This window comes from Marmota monax, unplaced genomic scaffold (assembly GCF_021218885.2).
Source record: "Marmota monax isolate L192 unplaced genomic scaffold, Marmota_monax_Labrador192_F-V1.1 WCK01_AAM20220418_F8-fsc00041, whole genome shotgun sequence".
Taxonomy (NCBI): Eukaryota; Metazoa; Chordata; class Mammalia; order Rodentia; family Sciuridae; genus Marmota; species Marmota monax.
The window spans coordinates 11,090,762-11,105,361 of record NW_026695238.1 but is presented as its reverse complement, the minus strand read 5'-3'; the positions used below and the strand labels follow the sequence as shown (position 1 = coordinate 11,105,361).

At 37.3% G+C, this 14,600-nt stretch overlaps 1 protein-coding gene across 3 annotated transcripts; it reads right to left on the bottom strand.

Annotated features, from left to right (window-relative positions):
- Positions 1–2,664: 2,664 nt before the first annotated feature.
- Positions 2,665–13,627, bottom strand: Ccl20 (C-C motif chemokine ligand 20). 3 transcript variants are annotated; one of them, XM_058577455.1, is made up of 4 exons: positions 13,450–13,627; positions 4,597–4,708; positions 3,804–3,881; positions 2,665–3,132 (listed from the first exon to the last, which is right to left on the bottom strand). In XM_058577455.1, the coding sequence occupies exons 1-4, from the start codon at positions 13,484–13,486 to the stop codon at positions 3,111–3,113; spliced, it is 249 nt and encodes an 82-aa protein (XP_058433438.1). In that variant the 5' UTR covers positions 13,487–13,627; the 3' UTR covers positions 2,665–3,110. The 3 variants fall into 3 exon arrangements, with proteins under 3 accessions (XP_058433438.1, XP_046295887.1, XP_046295886.1); XM_046439931.2 differs by lacking the exon at positions 13,450–13,627 and adding an exon at positions 5,879–6,298; XM_046439930.2 differs by lacking the exon at positions 13,450–13,627 and adding an exon at positions 5,879–6,294 and having other exon boundaries at positions 4,597–4,711.
- Between the last annotated feature and the right edge of the window lie 973 nt (positions 13,628–14,600).

Here is a 14,600-nt window from a genome sequence, read left to right as displayed (position 1 = left end):
TATCATTATTGCTTGAATAAAAGAATGGGAAATGAAATCTTGAATTACATGTAGAATTAAAAGTAAGTTTAAAAAGACCAGAGACTCTAGTGAAAGAAGCCGAACACCCAAGAGTACATTTTGTATGATTCCGCATATATGAAACCAAGAAGAAGCCAACTGCTGCACTGTGAATACATAAGAACAGCAGCATCTTTGGCTGTACAGAGGGTGTGAGGGAGCCTTCTGGCTACTAAAAACATTTAATATCTTTAGCAGGGTTGCTACACAGGCATGTACACATGTAAAAATTCATCATGCTGCATACCTGAAATGTGTGTACTTTACTGCATATAAATTATACAAGCGTTAAAAATTAAATAGAAAGATGTACATTTTCCAAAATGGGAAAGAAATTGCTGTGAATTTAGAGCAACATCCCTAATTCAAGAACATGGTTAGTGCCATGACATCAAAGCATTAAACATTAAAATTACAAAGTGTAGCTCTCTGCTCTAATCCCAAGCTTAACAAACCAGTTTTGGGATCCAGTTTGACTTCCCATGTGGCTTGCTCAGTTAATCTTTACATGTACTTATGCCCATGCCACTCACATCAGGATGCTTTCATTATTAATGAACTAATACATTTGCAATCTGGCTTGGAGATTTCAGTCTCCAGAAACTTACCTCATAGCTACTAAGTAGTACTGGTCCCAAATGATTCAGACACCTCCAAAGTGCTAACAAAGTTTTCTCCTTTTCTCACTCCACAGGCTTACCTGGTGAGGCTACAGAGAAGTCAGGACAAATCTGCTGTCCCCTGACAATTTTTGTCTATGCTGTTCCAAGAAAGGGCAGTTGAGGGATGGGCAGAAGCGGTGTCCAGAATGGGCTCAGGATTCACAAACCCATCTCTTTGGTACCTTTTCTTTCTCCATGGCTTTAGCTAAGTTTTTGCCATTTCTCTCCTTATTCCTTGTGGCTGTCTCTAGTACCTCTGCTTTCCATTTGCCCCACCTCCTGTTCCTCTGCCATGAGGAAACCACACCTTGGTCAATGGTTCCCCAGTAATTCCATGTTCAAGTTCAAATAACTACACTTGGTTGCAGTAACAGATTCACTTAATCCTCAGCCACTCCACGCCCACACCCAAACATTCGGCTTCGTTCACTCTTGTTAATGGTGCTCTGATGGCCATTTGGGATGGAACAATGCTTTGTTGTGCAGAACTCTCTTGGGCATTTCAGTAGGTTTAGCATCCTTGGCTCCTGCCCAGTGAATGCCTATAGTACCCTACCCCCAAATATTGTGATAATCAAAACATGTCTCTGGATATTTCCAACCATTCGCAGCTGCCCCTTTTTTCCATGGGCTACCTCCTACTGGTCCTTCATACCTCAGCTCATACAACTGCTTTCTTCATAGGTCAAGAACCCAGAACATCAGTGATTCAATATGGTGAAACTGAATATTGTTTCCTTTTGGAAGCCTTCACTAATGATGTCCTGTGGCACCCAGTGGCACTTTACCAAAGTGCTTACCACCACGTGTTGCAATAGATGGATACTTGTCCCTTCTCCGCACCACACTGCTCAACCCTAATTATCCTTGAGCAAGTTACCAAGTCTTAAGTCATTTAATCTCTCCAACACTTGGCACAGTGCCTGACACATAGAAGTACTAAGCCTGTGCTTGCTGAATAAACAACAGGATGTTGAGCATACTTTCCCTGATGACTCAATGTTACTATTCTTGGGCACAGATACGTCTCCGAGGTATATTGAGCCACTTACTCTTCTGGCTCTTCTTCAAATGACCCACCTCTGCCCTGCTTTATGGATGTGTGCATCTGGAGTTTGCATCATGTCATCAGCATGTCTGCCTTCAGTGATCGTCCATGTCCCTCCCAAACCAAGGCAGACCCTTCAAAGTACTGTGTTGAGGCAAACCATGAGCTTCAGTGCATGAACACTGACAGCAGCCACCTTGTTTCAGGGTCCTTGCACCTTATTGCTGGGTTCCTACTGGGTTTTATCTGTTTGAAGTCTCTCCATCTAGTGAAGTGGTCAGATTCTAAGAACTGTCCAAGTAGTTATTTTCCATTTGGAAACTGCTTATAGAAGACTCAGGAGGGCTTTAGAGAAAGGTTCCTATGCTAAGGTGACTATTCCAAGCATCCTGGCTCATGAAAGATGATGGACCAAGAAATTACTCCTGTTTTTTTCTCAATGATTGTTGTGTTCCTCTGACATTCACAGAGTCTAGAGGCACACTTTTTTAAAAAAAAAAATTTAGTTGTAGTTGGACACAATACCTTTATTTTGTTTATTTATTGTTATGTGGTGCTGAGGATCAAACCCAGGGCCTCTCATGTGCTAGAGAAGCACTGTACCACTGAGCCACAACCCCAGCCTCCATACTTTTTGATATTAAAAAAATTATAACAATAAACACTGGACTATGGATCACAAATGTAAGATCTTTCTGATTTTTGGTTTGGGTGACTTTGAATTTAAAAACAAAAACAACAATTCTTGTGGAATCAATTCCAGGGCCATGAGGGATAGATATAAAGAAAATATTCAGGCAGAAATAAATGAGGATTATAATTTTTCAGAAAATGTTCTTAACTGCTGTCTTCAAGTATTTTTATTATGTGTCTTAATAAATGATAATCAGCAAGTAAATTTTTGTGTTTTTGTTTTATTTTTAATATTAATCCTTCTTATAATCATTTCTGTCTTTTAAAATATCATTACAATTTAGGAGACAAAATTATGTACACAGAAGAATGTTAAATAGTTTTTTTAAAAAATAGCTTATTGCTTGCAAGAAGGCCATATAATCTTATTCCCATACCTTGCACTAAGCCACATAGCTTATGGGAAATTATTATTAAATAGCTATACCTACTGCTATAAATAACTTAACATAAAATGGAGCATAACTAATGTGATGCTTAAACAAAGCAAACTATGATGCAATATGAATCAACTTCATCCATTGGACAAGTCCAATAAAGCAGAGGTCAGGTAGTGCTGAAAAATGTGCAAGTGAGACTTCCAATCCCAGGTGGGATCTTGTTTTTCTTGAGCTGTGTCTAATTCCATTCCAGAAGAGCATCTGTTTTTACATCTTCTTGACTCTTTGACTATAAAGAGAAAAAGAAGGAAAGTGTAAGAAAAGACAGGGTGGCTGAATCATGGGAATGGCTTTGGGACCTGAAGGTCATTTCACATGTCCTTAATCTCATCTCAGAATGTAAAGCAGCTCAAGGTCTGCTTAATGAAACTCAAGTTTAGAGACGATGCACCTTTCTGAATAGCTAAGCTAGTTCATGACAGAAACAGAATGTAAACACTAATCTTGTGTTTCCAAGTTCAGTGTCTATAGCACAATGGTGTTAGGGGCCATTTATTGATAAAATGTTATTCTCTAGTGTCATCAATATAAATCAGAACCTCTGGACTTTTCTTAACTAATGCTTACTTTTCAGTTTTTAACAATCAAACATCAAGTAGAGCGTAAATTCTGTAAATAGGAAGCATCATTGCAACAGGAATCAAGCAACTAGTGGCTGAAGAGAGCATGGAGGAATCTAATACTTCATGTGAACAAACACTAAATTAAAATGATAATGAGGATAATGATCTATATGTGGGAAAACTTCCTTTTATTTTCATCATTCAATCCAAGTTTTCCCTTTAAAAAATTCACAGCACATAGGCTGAAGAACCCCAGCAAGCCTGCAATGGACCCCTCTGCACACACCCCTTTCCCCTGCACTTGGAGAGAGGCTAATTGATTGCCAGTCATCCATACCTGAGCATACGCACAGCTTTCTTCACCCAGGGCTTCTTTGGATCTGCACATACAGCTAATTTCTTCTTTGTGTAAAAGCTAAAAAGTCAGAAAATTTGATTTGTGTTTAATAAATTTTAAGTGTCTTTTTCACAAAACATGCAACGTACATTTCCTATTTCGGTGGATAGCTCTACACACTAAACATTTCAGCTAAAGAGGTAAAATGAAATGCAAAAAAAATGCTCATGATAAATCTTGAGGCAATATGTCAAAATGATTATCCTTGACTTTTTCTGCAATATAACAAATAATTATACAATGGCAGGAAGATAAACTTTCAAAATTTTTATTCAACTTTGCTGCTAGTGGTTACATGCAATATGTATATATATATATATATATATATATATATATATATGATCAGTAACTTACATCATTCCTATATCCTATAGGAATCAAGAATATTTAAATGACAGAATAATCAGTCTGAGATTTTTACTTACAGGCCCAAACATTTTCAAGTAGAAAATATTTATTTCAAAATATATATCTCCCATATATTCCTGAAGTACATTTTAATAGCCTATAAGTTTATATTAGAAAATGATTTCTGCCTTATTTTTTGTTCAAAAAAGTAAGCTTTAGCCTTACTTCAGTCCTATTTAAACTTCAAAGTAGATGTGTACTATTAACATAAAATTGCCTTTGCCACATCAGTTATTTCTGAATGAGACTCTAAAAAGACCCCCAAAAAATCTGAAATTCTCATGTAGTCTTGGTATAATTGATTGAAAATCAGTGAATGACTTACATGACAGCATCAATATCACAGGCTTCATTGGCCAACTGCTGTGTGAAGCCCACAAGGAATTTGTGATGAAAGACCTGCTCTGTATATCGTAGGCAGCAGTCAAAGTTGCTTGCTGCTGAAAGAGAAATGAAAGATATTAAACCCATGTGATGAACTTCTGTAACTGATATTATGGAACAATCTGAAGTTGTGAAAAAATCTAGTGAATCTGATTTGTGCAACAAATAACCCATTTTATGGAAGAATTTTAATTTCTTTGAAACCCATTTTGGGTTTCTGGATTCAGGTTAATGTAATTTCCAATTCTTTTTTTACAAAATGGTGGGCTAGGAAGTTTGGGTTCAATAATAGTTTAGAAACACATGACTTCTCATGAATAAACTATCTTTAATAAGAAATGCAAACTGACAATATTTTATTTCAGTCTACCATAATCACTCAAAAATGTAGGCACCCTTTACATCCTCACTTGAAAAAAAAAACACCTTAATAGATAAACCTTCCAAATTCAAAAAATTAATAAATTGGTAGATTTTAATCTAGTGTTTGTTACCAATGTTGAGAAATGGCCTTAGAAAGTAAAAGTTGATTTTTTTTTTTTTTTTTTTTTGCTTTTTAGAAGCGATAGCTAAAGCACTTTGCAATTGCAACACCATTGATGGTGATTTAAAATTCTGTTCATAAAATGTTAACGTGCATTTTCAATCATGCACCTATTGCTAAAAGAGATGTACTCTTCAGTAATAAAGCAATACTTGGACACTACTCTGCATTAAATTATAACCTGCTATAAGATAAGGAATAAATTTTATCTCAAAGTTGGCAAGCGATGTCCCCTGGCTCATGGGGCTAATGAGGTCAAGTGCCATAGTCAACACTTAAAGGAGAAGTTTTGAACTTTACAAACATTGTTTCTTTGGGAAGGAAAAGGTTCGGGAAGTGGGAGAGTTCTCTATGCTTCAGAAGGACCTTTAATACGGACAAATGTTATACAGTTTACATCACTCCCCAAAATGGCACTTTGGTCTCCTCCTGAAGTTCTGGAGCCTCTGGAAGCCCACTACACCCCAAATCTGCTGGGATTCACAGCAGAGAAGAAGCCTGATTGGCTGTAATAACCCTGGTCCCCTCTACTCATCCATAAACTGAGGACTCCCGCCCTTCCCTTTTGTATACTTCCTAACAGTTTCCCTTCCCCTGGGGACCTGCAGGACTTCCAGGCTTACAGGAACAGAAAAACAGTTCTCCTGCACTCCATCCTAGCAGGAAAGAGAATACTTACCTTTTGACTCTCTGCAGAGATGGAGGAGCAGCACTGACACCAAGGCAGCCAGGAGCAAACTCTTGCCACTGCACATCATTCTCAGCTCAAAGAATAGATCTGCTCAGCACTGTGGACCCAGTGCCCTGAGAGTGCTGTTCTGCTCTAATAACAGCCCTACTTATAGCCAAATATTGGGAATGTACACAGAAGGCGTGTTCTCACATGGGGTTTTCCCCATTGATCAATCTGCCCCACCAGTGTCGTCACAAAGAAAACCCTCAGGGAAAACTTCCTGCCTTTCCCTAATGTTGGGAAGGTGTGAGGGTCAGGGTGAAGGGCAGCGAGGATGACAAGGGGAGAATTCTGTTAAGCCTTTGCATTTCCAAAGAGGAAAAGCTGCTCAGTCCCATGGCTTCTTTCCAATTTTAACTTAAGCTCTTTGGTCTCTGAAAATAGAGGAGCAATGATACAAAGGTCAGCTCCTGACAGGAGCATTCCAGCACATCTATTGTTACAACTCTTTCCTTTCCAGCCTTCAAGGAGGCGGAGGATGAAATGGGATGCCAGACATACTGGAGCCCACCTTCACAAAAGACCCTGTGATTCTAGATGAGCATTCAGAGCAGGAAATATAACAATGTGATAGTCGGGTCCCAAACCATGGTGCAAAATGCCAGCACTTAAGTAAAATTCAAATCTCAGCCTCTTCTTGATTTGATGTCATCCCTTGTAAGAATCGTTGACATTTATATGGCTCTAATCCATATGTCATCCCAGAAAATACCAATCCCCACCTGTCTTCCATGCTTCGTGATGGTGAACTTATAGGTTAATGCAGAGCCTCAGCAGAGCTGGATAAAACATCATCAGTGGCTAATCATGAAAGAAACAAGTCCACTAATAGTGATGATGATAATGTATTATGAATTCCTGATCTAAGGTGGTGTAATAAGAACTGTCCACTAGACACAAATGGGTTGAAAACAAAAGAATCAAAAAGATACACCATGCAGATGATAAGGAGAAATAAAGTCTTTATATCTCTGTCAGACAAAATAGATTTTAAAACAAAAAAAAGTTATTAAAGAGGAACTTTGAAAATGATAAAGGATCAATCCATCAGGAAAAATTAAAAACGATGATGATCTACACACTTAACAATAGGAGCCCAAAATTCACCAAGAAAAAACGGATAGATGGAAGGGAAGAAAAGACAATTGAACAGTACAAGTTGAAGACCTCCACACCTCCCTTTTCACAATTAATAGAAAAACCAGACAGAAGATCCACAAGAAAACAGAAACCCAAATAGACCTAATAGACGCACGTAGAACATTCTACCCAGTGACAGGATGAGCATTCTTCTCAGGTGCATATGGAACTTTCTCTGAGATGAATGAGAACAAGTCTCAATAAATGTGAAAGGACTGAAATAATAGTAAGTTATGTTTTCAAATCACAATGGAGTTAAGTCAGAAATCAATAACAGAAGGAAATTCGGGGAATTCACAAATATGTGGGAATTAATCAACATATTCCAAAGGAACCAATGTGTCACAAGGGAAATCATGGGAGGAAATAGAGAGTACTTTGAGATGAGCGAAAACAAAATCAAATATACTAAAATGTTTGGGAAGCAGTGAAAGCAGAGCTTAGAAGGAAACTTACAGCTGCAGGTACCTACATAGAAAACTCAGATTTCAAATCAACAAGCTAATAGTCTATTTTAAGACACTAGAAAACATAGGGCAGGCTAAACTCAAAGTGTACAAAAGGGAGGAAATAAAAATCATTAGAGCAGGAAACGAATAAAATAGAGAATATCAAAATATACAGGAAATAAATAGAATAAAAAATTTATTCTTTGAAATGATCAACAAAATTGACAAGATTCACACTAATAAAGAAAAGAAAAGGAAAGATTCCTTCAAGAATGAAGGTGAATATAGAGATATAGAGCATATAACTGTTGATCTTAAAGAAATAATAAGATTATAAGGGAATATTAGCATAGTTTTATACCAACAAATTAGATAACAGATAAAAACCAATTATTAAAACTGACTCAAATATAAAATGGAAAATATGAATACTTCTATACAATAAAAGATGTCAAATAAATAACTAAATTTTTTTTCCATGAAGAAAATCTGAGGACCATATTGTTTCACTTGGAAATTCTACCAAAGAAGAATTATCAATCCTTCACAGTTTTTTCCAAAAACAGAAGTGAAGAGAACACTTTCCAACTCATTCTATGAAAATGGTATTATAAAAATACCTTGATAAGAAAGATGAAAAATAAGAGAAAGATGTTTGCTTTAAACAACTTCTATTTAATATTTTACTGGAAATTCCAACAGAAGCAATAATGAAGGAATCAGGAAGAAAAGAGAATTCAGATTATAAAGGAAGTAGTAACTATGTTAATTTGCATACAATGTAATCTTCTGCATAAAAATCCTAAAGACTCCATTAAAAAAATCAGAGCTAATAAAGTTCAGCAAGGTTCCAAAATTCAACATCAATATACAAAAATCAATTGCATTTCTATATGCTATCAATGAAAATAAAATTTGATGCCTTTACAATGGCATCAAAAAGAAAAAAAAATCTTGCTATAAATTTAATAAAAGAAGTAAAAATGTAACAAAAAAGTACAAAACATTCTTTAAAAACCTATAGGAGACGTAAACAAATGGAAAAATCCCATGTTCATGGACCAGAAGATTTAATATAATAAAGGTGACAAAATTCCCTGACTCAAGACAATACCTATTAAAATTCCAACTGGTTTCTTTGTTGACATAGAAAAACCAATAATTAATTTCATGTGAAATTTCCAGGAATACTGAAAAACCAAAACACTCTTGGGGGAAAAAAAAAGTTGGAGGATTTACAGTTCCTGATTCCAAAACTTACTATAAAATTATGCTAACAGAGACACATGTATCAGCTCAAGTACATGTAGATCAATGGTGTAGAACTGAGAAGCCAAAAGCCCCATATCTTTGAAAACTGATTTTTTTCTTAGAATGACAGAGCATTCAACGGCCCTGGAACTGCTGTATACATGAAAAGGAATGAAGTCAGGCCCTCAGCTAACACCATACATAAAAATTAACTAAAAATAGATCAGAGACATAAATATGAGCTAAAACTATGAAACTTAGGGGAAAACATAGGAATCAATCTTCATGATGTTGGTTGGGCAAAATTTTTCTTAGATACAACATCAAAATGTCAAGAAACAATAATAAACTGGACTATGTCAAAACTAAAAACTTTCGTGCTTCAAAGTTTACTCTAAAGAATGTGAAAAGGAAGGAGGTATTTACAAATTATATATCTGTTAAAGAACTTTCACCTATACGCAGACTATATTAAAGAACTCTTAGAATTCAGTAGGAAGATAAATAACACAATTTAAAAATGAATAAAATATCTAGGCACGGTGGCATGCCCATAATCCCAGCAGCTTGGAAGGCAGAGGCAGGAGGTTTTCAAGTTCAAAGCCAGGCTCAGCAAAAGCAAGGCGCTAAGCAACTCAGTGAGACCCTGTCTCTAAATAAAATACAAAATAGGGTTGGGAATGTGGCTCAGTGGCCAAGTGCCCCTGAGTTCAATCCCTAGTACTCATCTCCAAAAAATGGATAAAATAGCTGAGTAAACATTTCTCAAAAAAAAAAAAAAACAGATATATAAATGTTCAACAAGCATCCGATGCTTGATGCTATTAGTTACTAGGGAGTTGTACAAAACCACCAAGACAAACACACAAAAGGCCACATATGGTAGAGTCACGTTTATGTGAACTGGCAGGTCAATAGTTAAGAAGTAAAACAGTGACATCCTAGGACCAGGTGGGCTGGGGGTGGGGGAGGAAAGGCAGGTGGGGAGTGACTCCTGATGGCGTGTGTTTTCTTTTTTCTCTATTAATTAAAAGTAGATATTGATGGCAGTTGCATAACCTGGAAAATAACTGAAACACATTGATGTGTACGTTTCAAAGGGTGAATATTATGGCATGTCAGTCATATCTCAATAAAGCTGATAAAAACAACAACAAAGAAACTGTCCCTCTACTGGGTCTAACACTCACCCCACCCATCATCCTTCCTACTTTTATTGCCACTCAGGGCTGCTTGTAATCTGTTTTCATTTCTCCTTCTTCCTGAATGCCTATTATCTCTCCTCCTCCCCGTGTCTTTCTCATATCCAATCACATCTTGCTTGTTTTTCCCTTTCATAGCCATAAATTTTTTTTTAGTCTTCTATATTGAAAGTTGATTTCCTCATGCATTATGGGATAGATATGTCACTTCTTATTTGTCACTTGAAAACTTTTTAAAGCGTGACCCTTGACTGTTTTGGATGGTTAGTTGTTTTTTTCTTTTGGGGGAGGTAAGAGTCAGTTAGAGAATGTGCTAATGGGAAGGTTAACATTGGAAAATGGTTTCAAAAAAAATTTATTAAATGTTATTTATTACACTAGAATTGATCATCCAACTTTTCTTTTTAATATTTCAGGCACATTTCAAGGAAGACCTAATCCTGTCATGTGGCAGGATCTCCATGTCTTACTCTCCTCACTCCAAAAAAGATTTGATGAGTGATGAGTGTCTTTTAAGGAGGGGTCTTAGTGGTGTATAGACACAGGTAGAACAAGATGTCTGGATTCAAGGGGACTTAAAATAACAGAGGCCACAATAACTTCCATAATACCTATAGAATAAGGCAATATGGGGTATGTTTCATATTCATAATCTATGAAACATTATCATACAAACTGTCAGCAAACTGTGACCATCTAAAAGTTACTTAACTCCCATTCAGTTTCTGTGACAGATGGACATTTTAGACCTGTCATGCTTACTAACCTGAGCGTCAATCAAAAAACATTCCTTCTGGTAGAGCTCATGGAAAGTTCTTTGGAAGATAGCAGGACTTCCTCTTAAAGCAGCATTTATCACACACCTATTAAGTGCAAGTGGTTGTGCCAGGGGGTGTGCTAGAGAGGCAGGATATTTGATCCCTATCAGGAGAAGCTCCTTCCAGGAAGGAAACCATTGAAGAATAAATTATACCATTTTAGAACCTGGAAAGTGCTGAGTCACGGATAAATCAAAAGCTCAGGGGCTGGGATGTAGCTCAGTGGCAAAGCTTCTGCCTTGCATTCGCAAAGCCCTGGGTTCTACCCCCAGTTCCAAAAAAAAAAAAAAAAAAGACAAAAGCTCAGGAAGCAAGAGGGATGAGGGTCTTTGGGGGACATTGTGGGAGAAGCGGTTGAGCTTTCTCTTGAAGACTAATTAGGAGCTTCCCTTCATAATGTCAGATTCCAACATTCCCAACTTCGCCTCCCGATCGTCCAGTGACTACCAACTTTAAATATCTCATCTCTTACTATTAAAAAGATCAGCATACGTATTAGGGGAAAATTATGGATTTATATGGATCAAAACCTTAGCTCTACCCCATAAGACTTTCAAAGCATGTAATTTATTCTGACTCTCAATCCTTTTATCATAAATGGGGATAATAAAGCATTTCACAGCACACAGCAGGTTTTCAACAAATATCCTCTTTGCCTTTTCCTCCTTTCCAACCTGAGATTCACCTCATTACTTAGGTTTACTTTTAACTACATAAAACAATACAGTCAAGTGCCACACGACATTGCTTACATGATACTTGACCCCTAAGATTTTAATAACTCTGAAAAATTCCTATTGCCTAGTGATGTCACAGCAGTTGTAATAGCACAAGTCATTACTGGGCTGTTTGTGGCGATGCCGGTGTGAACAAACCTGCCAGTGGCATAAAAGTATAGAATGTAAAATTATGTTCAGTATAAGATACTTGATGATGATAACAAATGACTTACAGGCTTACGTGCTTACTCCACTACACTTTTATTATTATTTTAGAGTATCCACCATCTATTTGTAGAAGTCACGTGTCAGGCTGCCTCAGGCAGGTGCTTCATGAAGTATTCCAGAAGGTGTAGTTAGTTACATAGAGGGTGACATCTCCGAGCATGCAGTAGCTCCTGATGCCCTTCCAGTGGGACAGGATGTGGAGGTAGACAGCAGTATTGATAATCCTGGTTCTACTGAGGGGTTCCAGGTAAACCTGGTCCCAGCATATGAAAAATAGCCCCAAGGTGCCATGGGAGTGAAGAAAGAAGCAGACAGTCCAGGATTGCACAGACTCTAATTTACTGGGGATTTACTGGCAGGCGCCTGTCACCTCCCAGGTGGATCAAGACAGGGGCTTATACAGTGGTGAGAACAGAAGTGATCTCATCCCAGCCTGGTTTAAATACCGGGTTTATCTCATTATAAAATCAAAGAATCAGGCACCTTCTTGGCATCCGGATTCAATTTTAAAGCTCCATATACATTTCTAATGGTTTTATCATCAGGAGCATGCTGTGGAGCCATGTGGGAAAAACCAACCAGGAGTACTCAGAGGGAATTATGGGGATGACAGTTCGAAATGGCTGCAGGCAGTTCAAGTGGAAACGCCACAGGAGACCCAGGCTAACGTGTGTGCCTGTGTCCTGTTTTCAGTAAGGGAGGGTAAAAAGTAAAATAAAATAAAAAATAGTTTAAGTAGAAAAGAGCTTATCAAATAAGGATATATGGAAAGAAAATATTTTTGTACAGTGGTGCACAGTGTATCTGTTTTAAGCTAAGTCTTGCTACAAAAGGGTCAAAGGTTTTTAAAAAAATTTAAAAGTTTATAAAGTAAAAACATTATAATAAGCCAAGGTTAACTTATTATTGAAGAAAGAACTCAGAGTACCCCTGAGTTTAATCCCCAGTACTACTACTAATACTAATAATAATAAATTAAAAGAAAGAAAAAAGACAGAAAATGCCTGCCATATTCAACAGAGTCACATACTATGCAGGTTTGTAGCGTAGGAGCAATAGGCTACACCATACACCCTAGGCGTTTATGGGCTCTACCAGCCACGTTTGTGCAAGTATAATATCTGTTGTTCACACATGAACAGAATTGTCTAGCCATGCATTTCTCAGACAGTATCTCTCTCCATTGTTAAGCAATGCATAACTGTACGTCCTTCCATTCATCTTAAAAAACTAACTTTATCTTCAAGAGACATCCCACAAAAGTAGTACTCACTATCTTTTGGAGTCTCTCCTTATCTGCTTAGAAACATATGTTGCTAGAATAGTATTAGACTATCACATATACTTATGAGATACAAACTTACCACTCACGCTGGAACACACTTCCCCTTAGAAAAATGTAAATATAGTTTTTTTTCTATTTATCTCCAAAATAATGATATCATTCAATATTCGCTTGTTTTCTGTCTGAAAAGGCAGTCTTTTTTGCCAGTGTTACTGCTTTATGATTTCTTCCTCCTTTGTCACATTAGGCTTCCCAGGTTTATGCTGTCTTGAAAAGTCGACACAGTTCATATGCATATGGTTATTCTTTTGCACATGATTATTTCTTGCCTAAGTATATTTTTGTATTACTAGAAAGATACACATTTTCTGTAAAGAAACAAAACAAAACAAAGGATGAGAAGAAACAGCATGCACCAAACCCACCTTCTCTGGGGCTTCTCTGCCTTAGCACTACCAACATTCGCGCAGGGTGATCCTTTGCAGGGGCAGAGCAGTCCCGTGTATCGAAGAACGTTGAGCAGCCTCCCTGCTACTCTAAATACAGTGGCAACCACCGCATCCCCCTCCAGTGTGACAAACAAAAACGTCTCCAGCTATTTTTAAGTGTGACCTGGAGGACAAAAGTATCCCCATCAGAGAGCCACTGTCCCAAGCAAATCACAATGAACACTTGTTTCATGTCTAGCTGATTATTTTCAAAGAAAATAGAAGACTCTATATCCTGCTTTTTAAAAAACAATGAATCATGAGCGTTTGAAGCATTCACAAACTATGTCCAAACCAGAAGCTAAATCCAGCCCACTGCCTGCTTGTGAATTAAGTTTTATTGGAACACAACTGCTCTCTTGTTCACACCTTCTCTGTGGCTGCTTGAGTTAACAGTGGTTAAGTTGAGTATAACAGACTCTGTGGTCCAAAGGCCCCAAATATTTATTATCCGGCCTTATATCAAAAATATTGTCCAACATCTCACTCTAGAATGTGAATTCTAATGGGCGCACAGCATCTCATTGTTTTGGAAAACTAGTTTATTCGATGCATTTATTTCTGGTAGTTGCTTAGAGCTTTTGCTATAACAAAACCATTTTTCCATGACCATGTGCCCTTGTGTGCTTCCTTCATCACTCACACTTTGGAACATCATGTGTGTTCTTTTTCACTCTAGTAAAACATATGGTTTTCTGAAAATAGTCCAGGGTTTCTTTTGTTCATAATCTCAAACACAATTCCTTTAACATGCACCGTTACTTAATTATACACAAATACCTGATACCTAATTCCATCAACAGCATCCAGACCCCTTGTATGTGTGAGCACAAGATGGTTAAGGACCCCATCATGATAGGAACCAGGGTGAGTTTCATATACAATTTTAATTTTATTTATTTATTTTTTTTTTTTTTTGTGGTCCTGGAGATCAAACTCAGGGCCTTGCGCATTGCTAGGCAAGTCTTATGGCCAGAATAGCTCTCTAAATCCCCACCAAAGATAAATACCGGAAGTATCAGAAAGCTACTTTCTTTCCTGAATTTTGGGAGAGGGGGATTTTTCCCACTTAATATGAAAAAAATAAT